Source organism: Octodon degus, unplaced genomic scaffold, assembly GCF_000260255.1.
Source record: "Octodon degus isolate 3935 unplaced genomic scaffold, OctDeg1.0 scaffold00062, whole genome shotgun sequence".
In the NCBI taxonomy this organism is placed as follows: domain Eukaryota; kingdom Metazoa; phylum Chordata; class Mammalia; order Rodentia; family Octodontidae; genus Octodon; species Octodon degus.
In genome coordinates, this window is record NW_004524638.1 from 9,325,532 (window position 1) to 9,349,689 (window position 24,158).

Below are 24,158 nucleotides of genomic sequence, written 5' to 3' on the forward strand. Positions count from 1 at the left end.
CCTCGCCCCGCGCCCGACCCCCCGTGGTGTCCCCGGCTCGCCCTGCCCGGCCGGTCCCCGCGCCCGTGGCGCCCGCGTCGCTGCCATGCCGTTCCTGGGGCAGGACTGGCGGTCCCCGGGGCAGAGCTGGGTGAAGACGGCCGACGGCTGGAAGCGCTTCCTGGATGAGAGGAGCGGCGGCTTCGTGAGCGACCTGAGCAGGTGCGGGCGCCGGAACCCGCCGGGCCGAGCCCGGGGCGCGGGCGGGGTGCGGCAGGCGGGCCGGGGTCTGGGCGACGGGGCGCGAGCGAGGGGCCGACGGCTGGCTGCGGCGGTCGCCCGAGCCGGCAGTGGGGCTCGCTCCTGATGTGGGGGTCAAGGTCAGAGTCTCCCCGCGGACCGCCTCCACGGGCCGGTGAGAATCTGGCAGTGCCCTGACGTCCAAACCCAGGCGCACAGCCCGGGTCCTCCCTGCCCTCCCCGGAGGCCGGAGTCGCGCAGTTTGCACTCCCGGGTCTTGGGCCGAGGCCGTGCGCCTCGTACCGGGGCGGCGGGGTCCACGGGCAGGGCGACAGCGAGGGACTGGATCGCGCGCCCTGAGTGCTGCAGGTCTATGGGCGAGCACGGGCAGGGAGAACGAGTAGCCCAGAGGGGCAGCCGGAGTGTGCGGGGCAGCAGCGCGCTGGCCGGACCTGACCACAGAGGCTGCGCGGAAGCAGAAGGCAGCGCCCAGCAGCGCTGGCACCTGCTTCCGCAGAGGTCCTTGCCCTCGGCTTTGCACCCCCAGTGGACACCTGTTCCTAGTGGTCTCAGCCAGCTGCAGAAAGACCACCTAGAACTAAGGTCCCACCCAAGCTCCGCCAGTCCTTAGCACGGTGCTGATTAAGTGGTCCAGAATCAGTCAGTCCCCACCTAGACACTGAAGGCTGGGAAGTGCGTCCAGAGGGGCTGGCCCCGCAGCGGTCACCTTTTCTCCGTGTTAAAGCCACGGGCCGCTGCACCCTTAAATTGACTTCAGTGAAGCATTTTGTAAATGGGCCAGGTTCCCACTGACTGAGATTTACCAGTGGTTGTTTGGATGGAGGTTTGGCAATAAATTATAAGAAAAATATCAAGACAATGTGGTTATTTTGGCAGCCTGACCTCCAGGCCTCCCATTTGTTTGTGATCTGTAATGCACCAGATTCCTTCTGTCTCTCAATGAAGAGAAACAGGTTATATAATGCCAGGGCCTGTCAGAAAAGAGAAGAGCATATTAACTTCTCTGAGAAGCTCTATAGGCAGTCTTGTGGGGTTTGGGAGCACTCTAAAGAACTCTTGTTCACAGAAAATCAGACCATTTGTTTACAGGAAAATTCGAAGGGCCACCTGCTTTCACCACACTGTCTTCTAGGGACTAGCTATCAATTGTGCCTAACTGGTTCTGCCTTGGACTAAGTGGGAAGAGGCAGGAGGCAAAGTTTCCTTCTCTGTCCTTATTGCTAAGGATCTAAAACTAATACCCTGCTACTTTTCTATAAACGTTCAGATGTTCTCTAGAAAGGTACCTAGGGATCCAAGCAGCTGTGTTCCAGTGGCACACTGGAATAGGCCCGCAGGCAGCAGTTAATTGCACACAGCAGGGGAGGCTTTATAAGGAGCCTCCATACTCACCTGGTCCTCACTGCTCCGGGAGACCTGCTGGCTGGCCCTGGCCCGTGTCACTCTCCACAGTATGAAGACCTGAAGATCCAGAGGCTTGGACCAGACAGCTTCCCACCCTCGTCCCCTTCCTGGGCCTTCTTGCTTTCCTGCCCTTCATACCTGAGCCAGAGCTGGCACACTCAGCAGGCGTTGTGACCACAGCCCGATCAATGTAGTGACCACCTGTGGCTCTGATGAGTCACAGTTGAGGAATTGTTCGGTAATCTCCTATACTGAGCAGGTGGCTGTTTGTTTGCTGGGTATTTTTTTCTCCAGCAGTTGTAAACAATCCCTTCCTTACTTAGCAGGAGGAGTCAGCCAGCTTCTTTAAAGCAGTTGGTGCTCTGAGGTCTGGGCTTGTGATATGGACAGCCCTGCTGTTTTGCTCTTGGTTTGTTGTGATGTCAGGTTTGGGCTGAGTGCCTGGAGACATAGGTGAACTTGAACGTCCTAGCCTGTTCTAAGGAAACAAAAGACAGCTCTTCAGGAAAGGGGCGGCAGCAGGCCCGGAGAAGGGGCTCCCAGACTGTCTCCACACTGTGTGTCTGCGCACTGCCCAGCACATGCAAGGGCTGAGGGATGCCCCAGGTGGCACCTGGCTTATCTGCACTCTGGACACTGTGGCACCCTCCTTGTGGCCCAGGACCCTGGCCTCCAACAGGAGAACATTTCAGATCCTGTACAGCCAAGGGCCCTCTGAGATCATGGAAGGATTGCTCAGGAGTTTTAAGGCCTTTCTCAACAAGTTGCGACCCAGGAGAATAGAGGAGGAGTGACAAGTGTTAGGTTTGGTGAGGAGGACTTAAATGTCAGGGTTAGAGCAGAGCCTGAATTGGAGTGATACAAGAAAGCCTGGAGGAAGTGGTGGCTGAGGTGGCCCACAGTGCCCTCCTCTCAGCGTCCTGCCCCGGGTGAGTAATCCCAGCGCTTTCCTCCAGACCCGCCCGGCTGCTGCTGCTGAAAAGCGCTCGGATGCTGCTTTACTTTGCGGCTGAGGCTAGACCAGGAAGCAGGAAGTGTACCTTGGTGCCTCAGATAAAAACAATAGTTAAGGGTTTTCGCGTGCTCACCGTGCACAAGGCATTATTTTTTAAGAGCTTTACATACACGGACGCTTGTGTTACCAGAGCAACCCGGTGCTAGCTTCAGTGCTAGCTTCGGTGAGTTCGGCAGTCTGGATGTCTTAGGGCACATTCGCATCAAAAGCTTCCTGGCCTTAATCAAGGCTGCATAACTACTCTGGGGTGGGACATGGTTTTATTAAGCGGCTTTTACTACAAATTAAATAAGAAATGGAACTCTTTCCTCCCCCCATTTTTTTCCTTTAGCTGCTGCCAAAACAGTCTTACTTGGAAATTTTCCACCTTTTCCAAAACCATCTTTAAGTATCGTGGCATGTGTTATATGGTCTTGGGGGCTAGGTGGAGGAGTCTTTTTCTTATTCTAGTTCTGTGCCTATAAAAAATCAAAATTACTAAGAACTGACTACAAAATAGCAAGTTGCTGGCTCTTGTTGAATTTATTAAATAAAGCAGCCTTCTTGAGACTGTTTTGCTTATTAAAAAAAAAATTAAGGTTGCAATTCCTGAATGATGCTAGGTTTTCTTGTTAAAAATTGCAGTAGTGCTGGGGAGATGGCTCAGTGGCATAAGCGCTTCCCTGGCAAGCGCAAGGACCTGAGTTCAATCCCCGGTTCCGCAAAAAAAAAAAAAAAAAAAAAAATTGCAGTAGTAACTTTCCATTGGTTTTGCATTTCCTTGAAAAGGGTAGAATTGAACTCCAAGAACAGCTTCTAACTGAATACGTTATAGCTTAAAAGAAAACATATAAGCAGAAAACACAAACAAACCCCATAGCCCTTCCTTCCAGGCCCTACCTCTGAATTCCAAAGCTAACACCAAGAAAGAAGTGTAGGGTTTCCCTTTGGTTAAAACTTTTCTACGTGTGACAGTGAGAGCCATGACCAGTTGTGTAAAAGCTTCTTAAGCTTGCTTTTGAAATGAGTTGCTGGAGCTTGAATTAAGTTATTATACCTTCTAGGGGAAGACCAAGTGCTCAGATTCCCCAAAGAATGCTTTTCAATTTAAAAAGTAGATAGAGTATAGATCCTCAGAATTTCTAGGAATAGTCCCAGTCTGTGGCACTGGCACTAAGAACTTTCTGCTCCCCTTCAAATATATGACGGGATAGCTTCATTTTATGGTCCTCTGTGTGTGGAATTGGTGCTGCAGGCTTTTGTGTGTTGTGTGGGAGTGGGAATATGGGTGTGTGCTTCAAAAAAATTAGCCTTTGTGTGGTTGTTGGTTTGTTGTTTTGTTTTGACTTTTGTAGTACCAGCATTCGAACCCACAAAGTGTTGAGCTCCATCCCCAGACCTTTTTATTTATTTTGAAATAGAATCTTACTGAGTTGCCCAGGCTGGCTTCAAACTTGCATTTCTTAACTCCTGCCTCAGCCTTCTGAGGAGCTGGGATTACAGTCATGTGCCACCATGTGTGGCTCACGTGGTGTGTTTTGTACATAGCATGGTCTAGCTTTGCTTTCTAAAGCTTTGGTACATCACGGACCGTCAAGGGGCAGTCCATCTTTTCTTTTCTTCAATCCTCATGCAAGTGACAAATATGTGCTGGTGTGTGACACAAAGCCTGGCCACACCCTTTGCCCTTCGCTTGCTTGAGAAAGTGCCTTGGAAAAAGACACCCTGCAATAAGCTAAAACTCTCTTGTTTCCCTGAGTAAAATGGAGAAGGCTGAAGATACAAGGAAACTAGGTAAATGGCCTTAAACTGACCTTTAAGAGGAAAATTAACAAGAGATTGATGAGCCCCTAAGTCCCCACCCCGTGGGTCCTGAAAAGCAGCCCCAAGGTCACTGTTGGCCACTGCGGTAAGCACTTTAGAAGATGCTTGCCCTAAGGAAGTGCTGCCTGTTGCGAGGGAAGGGCGTGGAAAATGGTCTAGGCCACTTCCTACCATGCATACGAAGCATGGAATAGAAAAGAACAGGTAGATTTCATTCTACCCAGCAGGTGTAAAAAGATATAAATCACAGTTTTAAAAAATTTTAACTGCAAAAGAAAAAAAAACCATCATTGCAATAAGTTTGCCTTGGTGACACATCTGAGGAAGAGTCAGTCTGTTGGTCAGGGCCGTGAGCGCGTGCACCGCGTTGCCATCCTTGCGCTCCTTTCCACAGCTCTCTGGAGATCTCCATCTCTATCATTATCAACTCCAGATCTTCCTTCTTGATAGTGACCGTCACCAGTTCCTTCTCCTGCTCCCATGGGGCCTTCTGCTCCAGGGACCGCCTGTTCCAATGACTGACATAGCTGTCCCCAAATTGGGGCTCAGGATCTCCTTCTGCTCTACATAGTCGCTGACCCACCCTAGGTCCCCTGCCCCACTGTCATCCTTCTGCAGTTTCTCTGGGGGCTGCTTGGGCAGGTGGTCTTGGTTCCCAACTCCAGCTCCATGTCTACCTCAGGAGCCATGTCTGTCTTACCTGAAATCACATTTTTAATTCAGCAGAAGGACTCTTATAATTAAAGGACTCTATACTGGTGTTACCAGCAAAACATCCTAATTTATGTTTACCAGTTGTCATTATAAATCCTGCCCTTTATTTTTTTTGTTTGTTTGGTTTTTGGCAGAACCAGGGATTGAACTCAGGCCCTTGTACTTGCCAAGCAAGTGCTTATTCTATTGAGCTATCTCCCCGGCCCCCCAATCCTGCCCTTTGTACCTTATGGGGATCTCAGTGTTTTTCATGAACCCCTTCTGTGGGAACCATCCTGAGATCTACTTAAAACTCACATTGTACAAAAGAATAAAGCTCATCTCTCTCTCTCTCTCTCACACACACACACACACACACACACACACACACACACCAGCTCAGCCTGCTGAGGAGGCTATGCACCAGGCCCAGCCTGAACCTCAGGGGCCTATGAATTGGACTGCTACACCCAGTGTCTTTCCAGCCCTTCTAAACTTAAGCGTTATGAATTTACTTCCCTTTGTAAATACCTGAGGTCTTCATCTCACAGCCTGGCTCCTTGGGTTAGAAAATCTAAATAAGTAGTACCGTCTACTGAATCCCTGCTAGAAGTGACTCTGTTACAACCTAAGTCTCATGCTTGGAAATGTGATTGTTTTAAAGATACGATAGGACCGTTTTAGTTAAAACCAGCTTGGATAACATTATAGACAGGAGAATTGCATGGTATGTAAATTGTAGTTCAGTAAAGTGCTTTTCAAAAGCAGCAGCAGCACCATGGAGTAGACGCGTTTGCAAAAATGAAGACATTGTATGGTACGGTGGCACCAGAACTCGGCCCTGCCCATCCCTTGTGTGTCAAGTGGCATCCCAGTGCCCCGCCTTGCTGTGGGTTAAAGCACAGTGCTGTGTGTCCCATTACAATGGCAGGCCTGTGGGGAGACCCAGAGAAGCGAAGCCCTGGCCCTGTCTTCCATAAATAGACGACAGTATTTGATCCTAATAGAAAAAGAGACGTCTGTGCCTGCGCAGCCTTTTTCTGAGTGAGCACTTTATGGTGAGTGTTTCACTATGTTGGTGTCTCATAGTCCAGGGAGGGAGTGGTACGCAGAGCACTAGCAGGTGAGCTGCCACCTCTCACGCTCTCCCGTCTCTGCGTTCACAGTTACTGCAGCAAGGAGGTGTACAACAAGGAGAACCTTTTCAACAGCCTGAATTACGACGTCGCAGCCAAGAAGAGAAAGAAGGACATACTGAACAGCAAAACCAAAACTCAGTGTAAGCCCCTTGCTTCGAACTTAAAAGTTGCTTGGAGGTTGGTTCTCCCCTGCTGGACATCGTTCTTACTGAGTCGGCGGCAGAATTGGCAGGCTCTTTGCGCCCAGGAACCTGGCTGTGCCTTGTCCGAGTGACATGGGAGTGCTCCTGACAGTCTTCGTTGTAAATCATTCATTCGCTGGACAGGGTGTTTCTCTCCTGCTTGTCACTTGTTTTTGAGTCAGGTGATGTAGTTACTATAAGCAACGTGGTCGGCTCAATCCATGCCACTGTGTGCTTGGCTTTTGAACTCTTTTAAGGCATTAGATCTTACTTTCCTTGTATAAATATTATTACTATTTCTAGATGCTGAATGTAAGCATTAGCAGAGTGTATAAATTTCTAATAATAAGCATAAGTCACAAATTAGTTTAATCCATTTGTTCTGCATGGTTTCTCCATGTTACCTGCTCTGGATTGTTTTTTTGGTTTTTTCTTTCTTTCTTTTAGACAAAGTCTCACAATGCAGTTCAGGCAGGCTTTGAACTCACTTTGTAGCCCAGGCTTGCCTTAAACTCACAGCGATCCTCCTGCCTCAGCCTACTGAGTGCTGGGCTTACAGGCGTGCACCACCATGCCTAGCTATATCTTTTCTTTCTACTTATATAAGCTTTAGATTTGACATTTAAGTGAAATTTGTACTTGGGTATTAAGTTTTTGGGGGTTTTGTTCTGGTTTTGGGGGAGAACAGATATTTGGCATACTAAATCTGAATACCAACTATTTGAAATAACATCAGACAAAACAAGTTATAGCTTCAATATTTATTGAAGAAATAACTGAAGAACTTAATTTCACTGCAGAAATTAATAATTTGAATCTTTTTATATTACCACTAAAATATATCTAATTTTTGTTGAAGCTTTTTAGACTTTGGAGTAAATGAAAAAAACTCATATTTAAAATCTTGGACATGTCGCGCATGTTAAAGGTATGTTATTTGTTCTGTTGTATCCCCTGCAGATTTCCACCAAGAAAAGTGGATCTACGTTCACAAAGGAAGTACTAAAGAGGTGAGCACTATTAGGCTGCTACATGTAGCCGGAAAGGATGGGCTAGAAAGTTGGGAGGTGATGTCGCCTCCAGTCGCAGCTCTCTTCTGGATGTGGCAGTGATGAGTGGCCTATTCCTGGCCAGCCATCAGAGATTGGGGCTACAGAGAGAGTGCAGACAGAGTTGTTTGGTGAACTCCCCAGTCTTCAGTGAAGTCGTAAACGTGGAAATGCTGTCCCAAGATTAATAGGCCCATCTCAACTGTATTATTCTAAGCCCTGGATTTTCCCACAAACCCTCCCTCTGTTCTACAATCCACCTAGACTTCCTTGGTTCAGGTGTAGTCCTGGGAGGACTGTCAGTCACTAAATCCAGCAGTTTTCTGGGTCCACCCAGCATAAAATAGGAAAACAGTAAAATACGTTTACATGGTACTTGATAAAACCTCGTTGTGTGCATTTTCTCCCAGTGCAGGCATTCCGGTAGCTAGGACGCAAGGCAGTAGGGATGGAATGAGGGGGCTTCTGTGACCGCCAGGGACCAGGATTAGAGAGCATCTACTTCCCCTGTGATCAGAACCCCAAAGAGGGTCAGTGATAAATCTGAAACCTCTAAGTGGCTGGACTGGGGCCGCAGCTGTTCAGCTATGCTCTCGATTCTTTGTGCAGTCTTAGATAAAAGATCACAGCGTCTTTTGCTTCTTCATGAAGCCTTAAATAAAAAATACCACGTGTGACTATCACAGTGACAAAAGCACTGCCAGTGCAGGTCCGGTGGCGACATGGGTGCCACCTGTGGGCCCCATCCTCTTCCTGAGGGTGCATTCCTCTCAGGAGCCATCATGACCTCACATCACGTGAAGTATCTTTGCACAGTAGCATGCAGAGAGCATGTGCCCAAATGGTACAGGTCCTGAGAGGGGACATTTCATGGATTTGACCAGATTAAAGTAGCCGCAGGCTTTCTCGCCCACCTCGTGGGTCCCAGAGAGTCACAGTGCGGGAAAGAAGCCAGTTCCCAGATCACCCAAGACAGGCGTCCAGCTCGCTCAGCAGTCTGGTTGGGTCATCTAGAGCCTGCCGCCCTGCGGCAGGAGTCTCATGCCTGCATTGTTCCCCTCCCAGCGCCATGGCTACTGCACGCTGGGGGAGGCTTTCAACAGACTGGACTTTTCCACTGCCATCCTGGATTCCAGAAGATTCAACTATGTTGTTCGGGTAAGTCCCCAGGACCCAAGCCCATCTGAGCGCATGTGTTGAGTGGTCTGTGCAGGTAGTCTGGAAGGAGCTCCCCAGCAAACCTTTTGGGCTACTGAGAGTTTTGAGGCAAGCAGAAACAGACTCTCCGGCCTCTTCCCCAGCCCATTAGGTGGGTCCCGTGAGGATGCCTCTGTGAGTGACAGAGCAGACATGGGCTTCCACATCCCTCTGGGAGCTGTGTCCTCTAGTGTTGCCACTACCAGCTTACTCTGGATAAATGGGGCATGCTGTGGGCAGGAGCATCAGCAAGAGAGAATCCACAGAGGCGAGCCCTCACGCACACTGGCTGGCTCTCTCTCTCTCTCTCTCTCTCTCTCTCTCTCTCTCTGTCTCTCTCACATACACGCACACACACACCTTATTCTTTTTTTCTTTCCTTCCTTTTTGGTACCAGGGATCGAACTCAGGACCTTGCACTTGCCAGGCAGGTTTATGCCACTGAGCTGTCTCCGCAGCCCACACCCCTTGTTCTTACACTCCTCCTTGTCCCACTTCAGCTGACTGTGGGTGACCCCAAGGTGTTCTGGTTTAAGCCGCAAAGTTAGATGAGCTCAGAGCACCTCAGTGTGGTCTCTGGGCTCCTTTCCTCCTCTGTGCCCTTGGGACAGGAGCTCTCAGTCACCTGTTTACCTAACACAGGCCACCTGCCTTTTGGAGCCTATTGCTTTCCATTTTAAATCTTATTTTGGAAAATGAATGACCTTTAGCAAAATATTAATGATGAAGAAAGGAAGTTTGCCCTGGCTGGGAGGCCATTGATCCTTTTTTGGTGAGTGACCTGTTCCCTATCCCACCCTGCCCCCAGGCACCCTTGAGCGGCTGTGTTGGTGATTTGCCCTGGGAGTAGCAGCTGTTTGGGTTTTAGGCTGTGAAGCAGGAGGGAATTTTCCCCTTGTGGGTGTTGTTTGGTTTGGTTTTTATTTTCTTCTTCTGGGCCATTGCGCTTCTCCGTGCCATGTCACAGTCAGATGATCGCAGCAACTCAGCCAGAGAGATGACATTCAAGCCCCCTTGAGGCCTGGCTCATTCACCTGTCATCTGGGCAGAGGCCGGCTGGGCTGTGCACACTGACCTGGCACACCAGGGCTGGGGGCTGCAGGAGCGGGCTGGGCTCTACAGCTGAGCCTTCCTGCCAACCCCAGTGATGCGAAAGCACCCGCTTGGGGCAAGTGCCCACATCAGCCAGCCCGCCTCTCAGGGGAAGGAGGTCACCCAGCCCTCCCAGGGGCTACAGACTGGGTGGCTGGTTGGCAGTGGGCCCGGGGAGATCTGGAAACTTCTGCTGCTAAGAATACAAATAGTTTCCATCTTTGTTGGAGGAAGACACCCCGATCTGATGTCTCATCACAAACTGATCATCAGAATGGGCTGCTTTTAGATGTTTTTCCTTCCTTTCAAAAGAAATAAAGGAACAAGGATGTAATGATAAAAACCTATTTCATGTAATTATTGCTCACCTTCTATTCTTTCAACAACTTGACACAGTGTAGATAATTTTATTATCTCTGGGTCAAGAAATGGCAGTACAGTAAATGACTTACTTGAAGTCCCAGCAACACGTAAGGGACACAGTACAGGTTGAAGCCTGGACACTGGTCAAGTCCACGCTCTGAGCTGTCCTATTCTGTACAGTCACATAGGGGAGGTCCCAACCCCACTCATGTGCAGCTCTTTCAGCCCCCTGCTGACTCGGTGTCCTCTTCTGTGAGAGGGGCTGGCCCAACTTCACAGGGCAGCTGTGGAAGTGGGGGTACATGATACGTGTGCATACTCTGCGGACGAGGATAGCTTCCCCCTAAAATGGCTTTTTGGGTCAGTTGATAAAATTGTTTCTGTGTTTGAAAAACCTAGCGATTAACGGAAGCTAGCACATCATTAAGACAGAGCTTGTGCCTCGCGGTATCCAGTTGCACCAGGAGCACTCTCCTTTAAGGAATCTTAGATTCAAAGAAACTACTAAATGCTTTCAAAATTGATAGGTTTAGAAATAGTGGAAAAATACTTCTATTTTGGAAAGAACAATTTCTCCCCCTTCACTGTTTGAGGCCTCTATAATTTGAGAAATAATATGTTATTTTTATAGAGAACTTAAAACATTTTAATGATAGGCAGCGTGTCTTGAGGTTTTTCTTCTTAGGAGCTCAATATACTTCTCATATATTGTCCTTAACCTTAAACCAACCCTACAAAGCACTGTAACTAGCCAGCGTGTTATCCTTTCGCTACTACTTTGACCTAAAGTTGTTTTAGTGCCACATGTTTGCTTGGTTTCAGAAAGGAGCTAATGGGGAGGGCAAATGTGAGGAGGATTAACATTTTTTAAGGCCAAAGCACATCTGTAAAATTTGCTTATGTTCATGCCAGTGATCCATCACTCAGGAAGAGGTGTGTATCTCAAAATGCTATCTTCGTATCAGCATGCAAATGGCAAGGAATCTGGGACATTGAAGGTTTGACTGTACATTGCGAAGGTTCTAGATGATATTTATGTACTATTTTAATTAGCTGCAGACTATGTACACTGTTCCTGATCCTTTCCCTATCCACTCCCAATGAATTAAATTACAATTTGAGCTATGTGTTTTAAGGATGATTCAAATTATTTAGAAGCAGCGGTTTGTGGAAGGCCACTTACAAAAATAGTTCACCTTGTGCCTCAGGGCCAGAGGCTTCCAGGGGCTGAGCCAGTCAGAGCAGTGGTGGCTGGCAGGCAGGAGAAGGCACAGAGGCCAGAGCATCTGTGGCCACTCTTAGAATCTGTCGGGGGCGTGCTAGAGGAGAGGGGAGGCCCAGCACCGCAGCTCTGGTTAAATTAGGTGAAGGTCCACTTTCAGAATATCTGCCAAGTGCTCTCGGTGAGTTTGTAGGTTGTAAACTACCTCAGAAATAACTGCAAGCCTAAAATGATGTTGCTCATCTGTAATCCCAGCACTCGGAGGCTGAGACAGGATGATCAGAAGTTTGAGCCCAGCCTGGGCAACTTAGCAACTTGGCAAGACTGTCTCAAGATAAATTTTTTTTTTAAAAAAGGACTCAGCTGAGTACAGAGGGACTGGGTTCAATCCCCAGCACCACAAAAACAAACAAACACAAAATGACTTTGGAACCCAAATGTTATATTTTGCATAATGAATTTTTAAACAAAATATACTGAGGCATTAAATTCTGAATGTGATTTCTGTCCCACGTCCTGCAGTCTATCAGAAAGACAGCAATGGAAGAGTGGAGTGCCCTTCTCATGCCAGCCCAAAGTTCAAAACTTACCAGCTGTGACACGTTATGCAAATCAGTCATTTTACTTCTATAAACTATGAAAAGGGCTAACCAGACCTGTTAGGTTGAAGGATTTTTGTAAGAATGGAAAAATGCAAAGGGAAAATCAAAGTAATGGATGTGAAATTTTTCTCCAACTTTCAAACTGTGCAGATAACTTCCAGGGATCGCAGAATGACTATGTGGCTTTTAAGTCCTTTCAGTCTCCTGAGTGAGCCCAACTTCTGTTGTCCACAGTGAGTCTCTTGAGAACACTGTATAACCGGGCTGACGATTAGGATCAGCACTGAGCCGCGCCATAACAAAAAAATTTACGGGGGGATGGAGACCCGTTAGGTGTGTGTGCTTAGTGAGTACCCTGCAAAACAGCCGCAGCTCGAACTCAGACTTGCATTACTCTGAAATCTGCCACTAGCCAGTGAGGAAATGAAATACAATAGATAGGACTCGATCTCAAGGTCTACGGCAGGCCACGGCGAACTGCTGATCCTGGCCCCATACTGCCTGGCTCTTCTGTCTATGCAGACTACATGGGTTATACCTTTTTTCAATATTTTAAAATTTAAAAAACCTATTTCATAACTCATAAAAGTTATGTGCAGCTCCGATTTCAGCATCTTTACTGGCACCCAGCCACACCCAATTTGGTGTTGAGCAGCAAAGCCCAGCTCACCTGTAGGCCTAAAATACTTCCCACCTGGCCTCTCTCAGATGAGCCCTGTTATGCCTTCTAGTAGGTAACCTGAGAAACACACACTGAAGGAAGTTACCTACGCCGTCACCAAAAGGCAGAATTTGAAATTGCTGAGGCTGGGGGCGGGGATGGCACAGGCCTGTAATCCCAGCACTCTGGGAGGCTGAAGCAGGAAGATCAAAAGGTTAAGCCCAGCCCAGCCTGGGCAACTCTTAGTAAGGCCCTGTCTCCAAATAAATTTTTGAAAAGGCCAGGCATGTAGCTCAGTGCAAAGGCCCTGGGCTTAATTCCAACTACCACAAAAAGAAAAAAGCAGAACTGTAGTAGAGCCAGATGCCTATGAAAAGTTTTTTTAAACTTTTAAAATTTTTATTAGTACATGTTTATGGTACATAATAATTACATTCGTCGTGGGGAGTTTCTCCATAATACATCTTAACTCGTTTTACTTCCCTTCTCCTCTCCTTTACCCCATCCCCAATCTCTCTTGGTTCCCTTCCTTTTTGCAAAAGATCTATGTCCTTGTTTTCTGTTATCTTTTATTTTTCTCTTTAAATTGCTTCTGTTTGGGGTTTCTCGGTTAGCAGAAAGCACGTGAGGTTGAGCGTGTGTCAGATGCGTCAGATGCCAGTGGAGTGTCGGAAGCGGGATGGCTGCAAGTCTGAGAGAGACTTCTGGGGAGAGGCGGGTGTGAGCTGGCCTTGAGCAGGGCAGAACCCGGGAGGCTGAACGGAGATGAGGGCACGTCCGGTGTGGGCAGCGACCAGGGGCCGAGGAGCGCGGCGTGCTCTGGGGCGCAGGAGCCGCTGTGGGGCGGTGCCACGCACCGGCTTAGGGATCTCGGATGAGCCTCCCTCGGCTGCCTTCGCGATGACAACGTCGCAGGCAGGCCCCGCGGAGGTGTGGCTAACACTAACGGACGGTAGCTCACAGCGCACTGATGGCGTGGTGAGTGTGCGGGCATTGGTGACGACGGCTCATCCCAGTAGCGCTGGCCGAGGAGCCGGCACAGACGTGAGGAGCCCTGAGCAAGAGGCGGATCCGCGTGACGTCACCTGGGAAGCGGGAAGGAGGCGCCCCCCACCCCGGCAAGGACCAGAGCACAGTGCAAAGGCGGTTCCCAAAGCCGCGATTGCCCACACCTGGCATTCTCAGGTGTTACCAGTTACTAGATGGTCCCAAGGCTGTCACTTCGCGCTGTACTGATTCCATCCCTGCGCTTTGGTGAGCAGTCACTTCGAACAGTAGGCAGGTGTTAACTCATTTTAGGAGGAAGCAGAGGCCTGGGAATGGAGTGATGGGCGGGGGTCTCCTAGCAGGAGAGAACCTCCGCATGGTCCTCTGACCCCAGTCAAGTGTGCCCACCTCCACCGCAGTGCTTGGATAGAGAAGGCAGAGTGCAGCCTGCCTGCACTGCCTTTTATAGTCCCTGCAGTACTGCCACATGCCCGCAAGGGTCAGGTGGCTCGATTCCAGCGTGCCCTGGTCAGTGACAGCGAAGCTTTTAGAGCTTGCAGTAGTGACAAACAGGCCGCTGCAGCTCTCATACCGTGGGTTCGCCACCACTGCCCTAGATCATCGCTCCAGGTGACTGCAGGACAGGTCGTCCTCTCTGGTCACTGCAGCTGCCTCTTTAGCCCTGTAGCTTGGCACAGAACCTGCCACCATGCCTGGGTGGATCCAAGAGGCCAAACAGAACTTCAGCTCCACTCTGTGCCCCTCGGAACATGGCAGCCTCAACCAGTATGCAGTCTTATTTGTTCACATTGCCACTCGAAGTCTACTTGAATGTTTCCAGCAAGTTATTACATTCCCTCCACTCCTGAAAAGCATTTTCCAAAAACATGTTTTAGTTTAAGTTGACTAGTGGTTTGGCAAACAGAAGGCTGAATATGGCCCAGTGATTCGAAGTCAAACCCAATGCCTTAATGAAGGGCCTGCCGCTGCCAAGCCCTGGTAGGTTGTGATTTGCATGGGCAGCCTGGCCCTCTACCAAGTCCCTGTGTCATAGTGACCTTGGAGTCAGTGGATGCTGTGCACACTTGGTGGCCCTCCTGTGATGGAGGGTGGCCTCAGCCACTAGTGTCTTACAGTTAGTGGTATCTGAAGTAGAGGAAAAAGAGCCAGCCACCGCAGCAGCCACAGAGCCAGAGACCCACTGGAAAATGACTCTCTAAAATGACTGTGAGGAGTGATGTTAAGCTATTTCTCCACCTAAGTTTCTTCCTTATGCCACTTTGGAGACCACTGATCAAAAGCATGCCTATTTTCCCCCTATTTTCCTTTTGTATTTCTTGAGGACTTAAAATCTAAAAACACTACCACGAACTGACTCAAAACTGCATTTTAGTTGAAGTCTACATTGTATAGGTAGAGGGCAATGCCAGGCAGGTGAGTTGAGCTTTGGCTTGATTTGGTTTTTTGTAACACTGAGGACTGAATGCCAGGCCTTTATACTGAACTACGCCCTGGCCCTTTACTTTGAAACAGAGTCTCACTACATTGCCCAGGATGGGTTTGAACTTTCTCCCTTCCTGCTTCAGCTCCCAGAATATTGAGCTGCTGGGTTTCACCACGGTGCCCAGCACTGAGTCTTAAGTATCAGTTCAGCAGACCTGGGCCTGCCGAGGAGGGATGCTCCCAAGGGCATCTGAAGCTCTACTCTGAGGATCCGAAGTAGAGGAGAGGGACCGAGAACCTGGCAGCCTCTCTATTGCACAGAGGAGAGGGCCTGCATGTGCAGGAGTGCAGTGCTGCTGCCCTCCTCCTGTAGGGCTCCGTGTGTAGACACTGTAAACGCTTTAGAATTCCTGAGTTGGCATTTCTGTGTTGAGCCACAGACCCGATGAGTCCTGGACGCTCGAGAATCCCATGAGACTCTGCCTGGCTGGTCAGATGCTTCTGGACCCTTTTGGAAGACAAAGCACAAGGACTGAGCCAGCAAGTTGCATCAGGGACTTCGAGGGGCATTGGGGGTAGTCTTCTAGAACGGGCAGGGCGTGTGATCCTGCTTCCTTGACGGATGGCCAGGACTGGGCCAGATGGAAGCATGTGGGAGGCTCTGCCCCAGCAGATGGCCAGGGCAGGAATCTGGAGATGGGAAGGAATTGATGAAGGTAGCAATGGCAGGTCAGGGTGGAGGGGATGTGACGTGATTGTGGGGTAGAGGTGAGGGCGCTGGAGCAGACGGGACATCGTGTATCAGCGGACCAAATGTCACGGCCCAGCTTGAGGCCACAGGGAGGAGGGCGCCATGTGAGCGGCGAGACAGAAGAAAGGTAGAGAGGCAGGTTTCGCCCGGCTGAGGAGACAAGCAATCCATACACACTTGGCCCTCTCTATTGCTTCAACTCCCTCTGTTAGAGAGTTGTTTTACTTACAAATAATATTTACCCAATCTGACATGCCTGAAGACTGTTAGTGTTGCTGAAATTTTTCCCCTTCCCACTGGTCAGTGTTCAAGCTCAAAGGCAGGCAAGAAGTTTCCAAGTCTGTAGTCTGTGTTATCCATTGAGTAAATAAGGGTCTTAGAAGCTTGTAGCACCCAGGACAGAGGGAGGCACTGCCAAATGTAACCAAGGGTTTGCTACAGGAGAGACAAAAGTGACCTTCCGACAGGAGCCAGCTTGGACATGGAGTGTGTGAGACGGGGCTGGCTCCGAGGCCGGCCCCCACCCTGGTGATACTGGTGGATTTCCTGATTGAGCTGTAGAGCCGCATAGTCCAAGGTGATAGAGGAAGTTGGCGTAGATTACGTTCTTAATAATACCCCATATGCTTAAGCAACAGCCTCTTGGTTAACCTCACTGTGGTTTTGACCTTTTATAACTAATAGGCAGGGAAAGCTGCTGTTTTTGTTGATGCTTCCAAAGGTCTAGATCAGGCTGCTTGCCCTTCTGGGAAGTGTGTGCCATGTGTCAGTATGGTAAGTAACTTTGTCCTCGGCCTCCTCCGTGCTATGCTATTCCTAGGGTGGCGCTTTAACCCCAGCCCCATGTGAACACCAGTGCAACAGCCCAGAAGATTTACTTTTGCCCTTGAATTGGTCACTTGACCTCATGAACTGCTTCACCCAAAGCAAGAGTAAATTCTGGTGAACTATTTCCTTGGTACCTTCCTGTTACAAACTCTTTTCTCTATACAGCCCAAGTGGTTGTTGGATGCCTGGCTTGTGCAGGTGGGGGACGAGTAGTAAACAGGCCTGGCCCTACTGTCCAGAGGCGGCTGTCCTGCCAGGACGATCAGTGAGTGCACAGGGGCACAGTGCAGGGCAAGGAGGCCATGGCCCAGATGGCGGGAGATTCCATGTCGGATGTCAGGGAAGTCTCTCAGGGCTCCAGGCGGGCAGCATTTGAACAGAGACCCAAGGAACAGGACAGCGCCAAGCACGTGGCCCTGAGCCAGAGGCCTGGAAGCCCAGGGAACGTGACGTTTCAAGGACGAGAACGCCCTGTGTAGCTAGAGCAGCTAATGTGTGGGACCACGCTCTAGAGTCGGGCTGGAGAAGGAGCGGAACCAGCGCAGGAAGACTGCCTTCGCATGAGGAGCTCAGGGCTCTTCCCAAACGCAGAGGGAAGCCATCAGAGGCCCAGGAAAGTGACACATGAGCTGGTGACATGTCATAAAACATGTGTGCTGTGCGAAGATGAACCGCAGGGAAGAGAAGAAACCAGGTTTTATGTGGGTAATGTGAGCTGGGGTTCAGGCTTCCACGTGCTCATCGTCCACACAGCCCTGCAAGATGCGCCTGACATGCACGCTGAGATCTGCTCAATGGCTTTGCTTGTCACTACAGTTTCTCCAGCTCATCTCCAAAACAAGCTGCGCCAAAGCCCAAGGACAGGATGTGGTGTGGGCGCAGGGTGGCCACCGTCCCTTCCTCCCGTGGCCCTTCACCGTTCTGCAGTGCGCAGTGAGTCCCTGTAGACAGTGCCCGATCCCCAGCCTGCGCTCAGGGCAGCGACACGTGAGACTCGGGAGGGGCCCTTTATCCCCTTTACCTTCCAGGCACCAGTTACTGCACCTGGACTAAAAATTGCCTCTTCCCAGAGAGACATTTTCCTCCATGCTCTTTTTCTCTGTGGCTAAGAGCAAAGGGCCTCCATCATTTTGGTAAACAAATTGCTAGATGCAACCCTACTCCCATGCACACACAGCTCTCTGACAGAGAAAGGAGCTTAACAAATCTCTCTACCTCACTTCTGGCCCCACATGACACCCAGTTCTGGTTCCAAGCTACAGAGTCACAGTGGTGGAGAAAGGAGACCCAATGGCAATGGCTGACCTAACAGAGTCCCTTCCTCCTAAACACACTGTAAACATTTTCTAGGTATTATTTCTGCCTTAATGTAAGAAGCTACCTAGCATACACTTGATTGATACAAAATTTCCAAACTGTTTCCCCAGAACACAGCAATATGTGGTACTCCTACCCTTTTTAAGAAAGAATTTAGCCTACATGCAAAGCTGATTGGCTTTGATGAACAGAAGTCCCCGCGGTATCAAAATGTGGATTCCCTGTTTAGCATATCTGGGCTGAAGTCTCGACTGTCCTGCCACTCCTGGTAGATAAGCAGGTGAGGTGAACCGCTTAACTTCTCACAAGCTACATGGGGAACCTCCTTCCCTGGGTTGCTGCTGAAGACCAAAGAAGGTCATGCGTGTGAGGCCCGCAGCCCAGCCTCTGGCGCATAGTGAACACCCAGTGTTGTGAGCAAAATGAGACCTCGTGGTGGATGCAGCCGAGTGAGGCATAAGTGGTCATCCACGCCAGCCTTTGCCAATAGATGGGGAGCTATCAGATGCACACAGGCATCCTCAAGGTGACAGGAAGGGACATTAAAATTGGAAAGCATGTCAGCAGCACGTACGGGGGTCTTTAAATGGGATATCAATTCACTCTTCTCGGCCTGTAAGTAATCTGTCTTTAATGTTCTCTGTGGTATGATAGAAGCCAGTAATAATTATGTGCTGAGCGTGTTAGTGGTCCCAGCCAGAGGCGTGAGTGCTTTGTGAATGTGGCCAGTCTCAGCAGCTCCCGAGTCAGTTCCGTCATTGTGCGTCTCTGACAGTCGGAAAAGTGAAGCTGGTAGTTGGACCGTGAAGCGTTCACCTCTGGACCCGCTCACACATTCTGGTAGCTGACAGGCAGGCTGGCAGAGAGGCCACATGAGGCCCTCCACCTGTTTTGTGTAAATAAAGTCTTACTGAAACACATTCGTGCGCTAGGGAGATAGCTCTGTGGTCTGAGCACCTGCCTGGCAAGTGTAAAGACCCGGGTTCGATCCCCAGCACTGCATGTTGGGCCAGGTGCATCGTGCAGGCTTGGTGGTGCATGCCTGTAATCCCTGTGCTGGGGAGGCTGAGACAGGAGGATCACTACGAATCTGAGATGCATAGGGAGACCCTGTGTCAAGTAAAATTTTTTTTAAAAAAAAGACATTGGTGTGCATTCGTTTACACACTGCTGTGGCTGCTTCCGCACTACTGCTACAGAGCTGAGTGTTACTACAGAAGCCGCATGACCCGCAAGCCTATAAATGTTTACTATGCGACCCTTTGCAAGAGTTACCCAACCCTAGATGTCAACTTTAAGCTTCGCTGAAGACTGGGATTTGGAATTGATGGTGGGTGCCCATGGGTTCATCTCACTTGAGTCTTACAATAATCCCACGAAGCAGTAGTTTTCCTTTTTACAGTCTTGCCATTTTATAAATGAAGAAACTGGGCCTCGGAGAGGTCAGGTGACGAGACGGTAAACGTCATGCACCTGGGGATCATGTGTCTTTACCGTCATACCCTGTCACCTACCGCAACTCTAGCACAGGGTGGACGCTCAGAAACACTGGCTACATGAATGACAGTTGTAAAGGTCACTGTGCTGAAGAGTCCAGGTCCCGATTGCACTGCTGGCAGTGAGAGACTGTCCCTGCAGACGGGATGAAGTGCAGGTGGCTGGCAGGGCCTTCCGCTGTCAGCTGACAGTTACGCTGCCTGTTCTGCCCCCTCCCGGCTTAGTCAGAGGCTTCAGCTCCGCCGGCCGCCGGCCACAAGGTTTTGCATTTCCCTTAAATGCAGAGTCAGGGCCTTCGGGGCCTTTTAGTCCTGGTGATTGGTGCATTTTTAGACAAGATTAAAACTGACACCCTGGTGAGGTGGGGATCACATGGAACCTGGGCTGGCTGGATCTCGGCGGGGCAGAGCGCCTGCCTCCTCCCACGTCCGCCTCCACCGACCCCACCCCCACCCGGAGACGAGTCCTGGCCGGGAGCCAACTGCCTTTCAACAGCGGCAGACGCCAGGCTTTGGTTTTCTTTCTCTGCTTTCTACTGGTCATGTGAGGTTCAAGGTATTAATAAACTCTCACCTCGGCCTTTTAGATTTGCTCTCGGTCCAGGAGAGAAATGAGAGGTTTGGCCAATCCCCTGTGTGCCTTTGTCACTCCTCTCTTAACTGTCACATGCTGGTAGATGCAGAGCTGGACCAGAGAAGGACAGAGCGTTTGGTGTGGTCACCATCGCGGATGTGGCCTCCAGTGGAGCTTTGATTGCCTTCCTGTCTTAGCGACACTCTGTCCACTCCTGACCTTAGGTCCCCAGCACCAATCCCAGCAAACGTCACAGGCCTGTGGCGTGTCCCTCCCAGTTACGTGGAGATAGTAAAGCTAGACAGGAAAAACATTTGGGGCCTCAGGGGAGGTGGCTTGGGTTTTTTTTCAACTTAAAGTAAGTTCAGGAAATTGATTCTATATGTGGTTTGAAAGCCCCTGGAGGGCTGAGAGGGACAGAATATTTCAGCAAGCAGGGCTGTAATCTCAGGCGTTGGAATCAGGGGCACCCTGAAGAGCCCAGTGTACCTGTACATGGTCTTGGTCTCCCTTTGCCACACGGTTTTTAAAATTTCACTTTGCTACTTTCTCTCAATCTATGTTCCAGCACCCAGCACTGTGTCATAGAAGGTGATTATGGACCCAAAATAAAGTTGGGGGAAGCCTGGTCAGGCAAAATCTCTTAGAAATTTTCCTTAGGGGCAGAGACTTGGCTTAAGCCGAAACAAGGAGTCTTGGTTTTCTAAGTCTCACTTACTGAGTTAGTTTTCCTGGGTCTGGTGGTTTCTGAAGAAATGAAGTGTCTTCACTTTATGTTAACTCTTCCACTGAACGACTCTTAGAAAGCAGAGCACCGTCCACTTGCTTTCCCGTGCTGCGGACACGGCTGAGTCCTGTGAAGTGGGCTGAGCTAGATGATCTTAAGACTCTGCAGTGTGAAGTTTTCCTTCAGCAATACTTTCCAGTATAAGATGGAAAAAAAGATTGAAGAAAGAATACACCAACTCAGTTTTTGTCTTTATTACTTTTGCCGCCGCCACCGCCTCCTCCTCCTCCTCCTCCTCCTCTCCTTCTCCTTCTCCTTCTCCTTCTTCTTTTCTTCTACTTTTCTTCTTCTCTTCCTCCTCCCCCTCTTCTCCTCCTCCTCCTCCTCTTCCTCTTCCTCCTCCTTCTTTTCTTCTTCTGTAATAGGACTTAACAAACAAACCAACCTTTATGTAATACTTACTTTGAAGTGCATTCTTTCACTTAAGGCCTACAGCAACTTTGGGAACTCTAGGTGTTATCAGTAGGTATGAAGAAACTGGAACCCCAAGAACGTAGGTGCCTTGCCCATGTAGTGGAGCTCATAAATGGTCACAGTAGGGCTTGCTCAAGCCACAGGATTCTAGTTCTAAGCCACAGTAACAGCGCCGCCTCCAGTAGAGCAGGTATACGTGTTGTGCATCCCTAAAGCTCTCCTTCCTTGACTTGTGCTTTTCTGCTGAGGGTCATGAGAGATTCTAACAGGCGCATTTGTGCACATTTGCCTGAGCAGAAGACGCTGGGGAAAGAATTACTACCTCTTGAGAAATGCACACAGTTGCCGAACAGGAGCTTTAGGGGGCTGGAGAATGGTGGGTGGTAGAGGGAGGATGTTCCAGGGCCGTCAGAACAGTTGCCATCGTGAGATGATTCTGCAGAATTCAGATGCTCACGGGTCACGGGAGGCTTGCCAAAGTAGGCAAGTAGAATGGATTAACCCTAACTGAAGCCAAAACTCAACATTTTAAAAGAAAAAAAAAGCAATTAAAAATTCAGCCCAATTCCCAGGTTTTGGGTTACCCCTGTTTGTCTTTCACTTTGAGCATCTGCTTTGGACTGTCTGGTGGCCCTGCCTGCCATTTATCTCTCTCTGTCAGCCTGTATCTACGTGTCTTGTGACTCAAAGGGAAGATTACAGGAGAAAAATATCTCTGTATTCTAAGCTTGGCAACATCTATTTTTATCCACAGCTGTTGGAGCTGATAGCAAAGTCACAGCTCACATCCCTGAGTGGCATCGCCCAAAAGAACTTCATGAACATTTTGGAAAAAGTGGTACTGAAAGGTGAGCTTCCTCATGCACTCGCACCCTTTAGATAGGCAGGGGGATGTGCACATGGCTTTTCTGATGGAGCAGACATTGTCATGAGTTTAACGTAATGGAGTGGATTGAAATGCATCACCCCGGCTGCACGTCAGGGGTGCCAGGGTCCAAGCCCGACAGTCCATTCCTGGGGCAAAGAATGAAACCACCCAGCTCCTGTTTTAGATCATCCTCTTGTCTGCTGCAAGCCTGCTGGGTCTTGGTGAGGGCACACAGCCCACCCCTGGATGTTGAAGCTGCTGCTTGCTAGAAAACTGTACTGTTTGCAAGGCAGAGCGGATACACAAACTGGGCTGTTGAGAAACTCAGATCACTGCACACACAGGGCAAGTGACTTGTCCACAGTCACACAGAGCCCAGCCTGAGCTCCTAGCCCAGCCACGCGCTTTCTCCCACCACCAACTGAGAGCTCTCGCTGCTGAGCAGGAGCCGCAGCTCTCCGATCAGGTGAGCCTGGGCGCAGGCAGCACAGTGGGAACAGATAGGTGCTTTATGGAAACCCGGGGAGAAGAGAACAAAGAGGGACCTAGATAGTGGAAACCCTACCCAGCAGCCTCGAGTGCAGACGCCTGGCCAAGTGTGGAATAAACACCGGTGAGAAAAGAAACCTGAGCCCCGCAGCCAGTGCCTGGGCAACAGGAGCAGATGGGGAAGAAGAGCCCTTAGATAATACAGAGTGCCAGGATCATAACTTTCATGTTTTTTCTTTCCCACTCAGTTCTTGAAGACCAGCAGAACATCCGTCTGATCAGAGAACTGTTGCAGACCCTCTACACCTCCTTATGTACACTGGTCCAGAGGGTCGGCAAGTCGGTGCTGGTGGGCAACATTAATATGTGGGTGTATCGCATGGAGACGATCCTGCACTGGCAGCAGCAGCTCAGCAACATCCAGATCACCAGGGTGAGCAGGAAGGTACCTCCTCCCAGCCGCTGGGCCTCCGCCCCGAGGCTCCCCGCCACCCCGCGATGGCTGATGGTGGGGTCTGCTCTGTTCCGATCTCGTGCTTTGCCATGGTGCTGAGGGTCCGCTGGGGAGGCTACCTGACAGAGGAAGGGCAGGAAGAAGAACTTGACAAATGGGGATCAAAGTATGTAAAAGGTGACAGCCAGCTGAAACATCGTGGCAGTGTGAGAAACTAGCTCTGGGGAGGTCCCCTTGGGGCTTCAGTGGCATCGAGAGAGCTCTGCCTGTTTCCTCATCAAGCAGGAGTTGTTGGCAGCTCTGGGAAGCTGCCTCGGATGCAGTGGAGTTGTAAAGCGGTGACTCGGAGAACGGGTACTTGGGAAACTTGGGCAGACTCCTCGAATTCTAGTTCCCGTGACTGGTCCTGGGTGAGGAAGCCCTTGACTGCAGGCTGTGCGCATGCACGTAGGAAAATGGCGAGCACTTAGCAAGCAGAGGAAGAAGGCCTTGTGTCACCAGCAAAATGTGGCCACATGTACTAGTACTTTCTCTTGGCTTTCAAAATATAACTCAGCCTCCTTCCCCCTCAGTTCTTGTCCTCTTACTAGTGAGTAGGAAAACTAAGGCATATAAACACCAAAAAAAAAAGAACATGTGCAGAAGATGCTGGGATACTCCCTTAGGGCTCACTCATGGACAGATGCACTTGGAGGACTCTGGTCACACATCACTCGCTTATCTAATCACTTGCTATGGCTGTGTGGCTGGCTTCCGGGACCCAGCTCGATAAAGCTTAGGCCTGCACCCTGTCAGGAGAAGGTGGCAATCGGAAACCTCCCTGGCCTCTGCTCAGTAGCTTTACTCACACTGAACTTTTCTGGGCCTTGATTCCTTATGCTCTGAAACAGTGGGAATAATTAGAAGCACTGGAGCTCCGTGGCTTCCTTTGAGTCCGTTGGGCAGTAACACCAGATCACATACACCCACGTGCACACACGCGCACACACACATGCATGTGGAACAGCATAAATTCTGGTCACCTTTTAGAAACCATCTCACTTATTTAGGAGAATGTACCTCTTATTAACAGTAACCTGATCTTGTTT

The 24,158-nt window shown here is 49.8% G+C and overlaps 1 protein-coding gene across 2 annotated transcripts in view; it reads left to right on the forward strand.

The window, feature by feature from the left end:
* Positions 1-24,158, forward strand: part of Fbxo32 (F-box protein 32) — a 32,809-nt gene that overhangs the window by 137 nt on the left and 8,514 nt on the right. The window contains exons 2-7 of one of the 2 annotated variants that reach the window (XM_004634435.2): positions 1-201; positions 6,322-6,434; positions 7,437-7,486; positions 8,591-8,683; positions 22,014-22,107; positions 22,865-23,049. In XM_004634435.2, coding sequence (XP_004634492.1) covers positions 86-201; positions 6,322-6,434; positions 7,437-7,486; positions 8,591-8,683; positions 22,014-22,107; positions 22,865-23,049 — 651 coding nt within the window. In that variant the 5' untranslated portion in view covers positions 1-85. The remainder of the gene's footprint in view (positions 202-6,321; positions 6,435-7,436; positions 7,487-8,590; positions 8,684-22,013; positions 22,108-22,864; positions 23,050-24,158) is intronic. The other variant, XM_023718750.1, reaches the window with a different exon arrangement.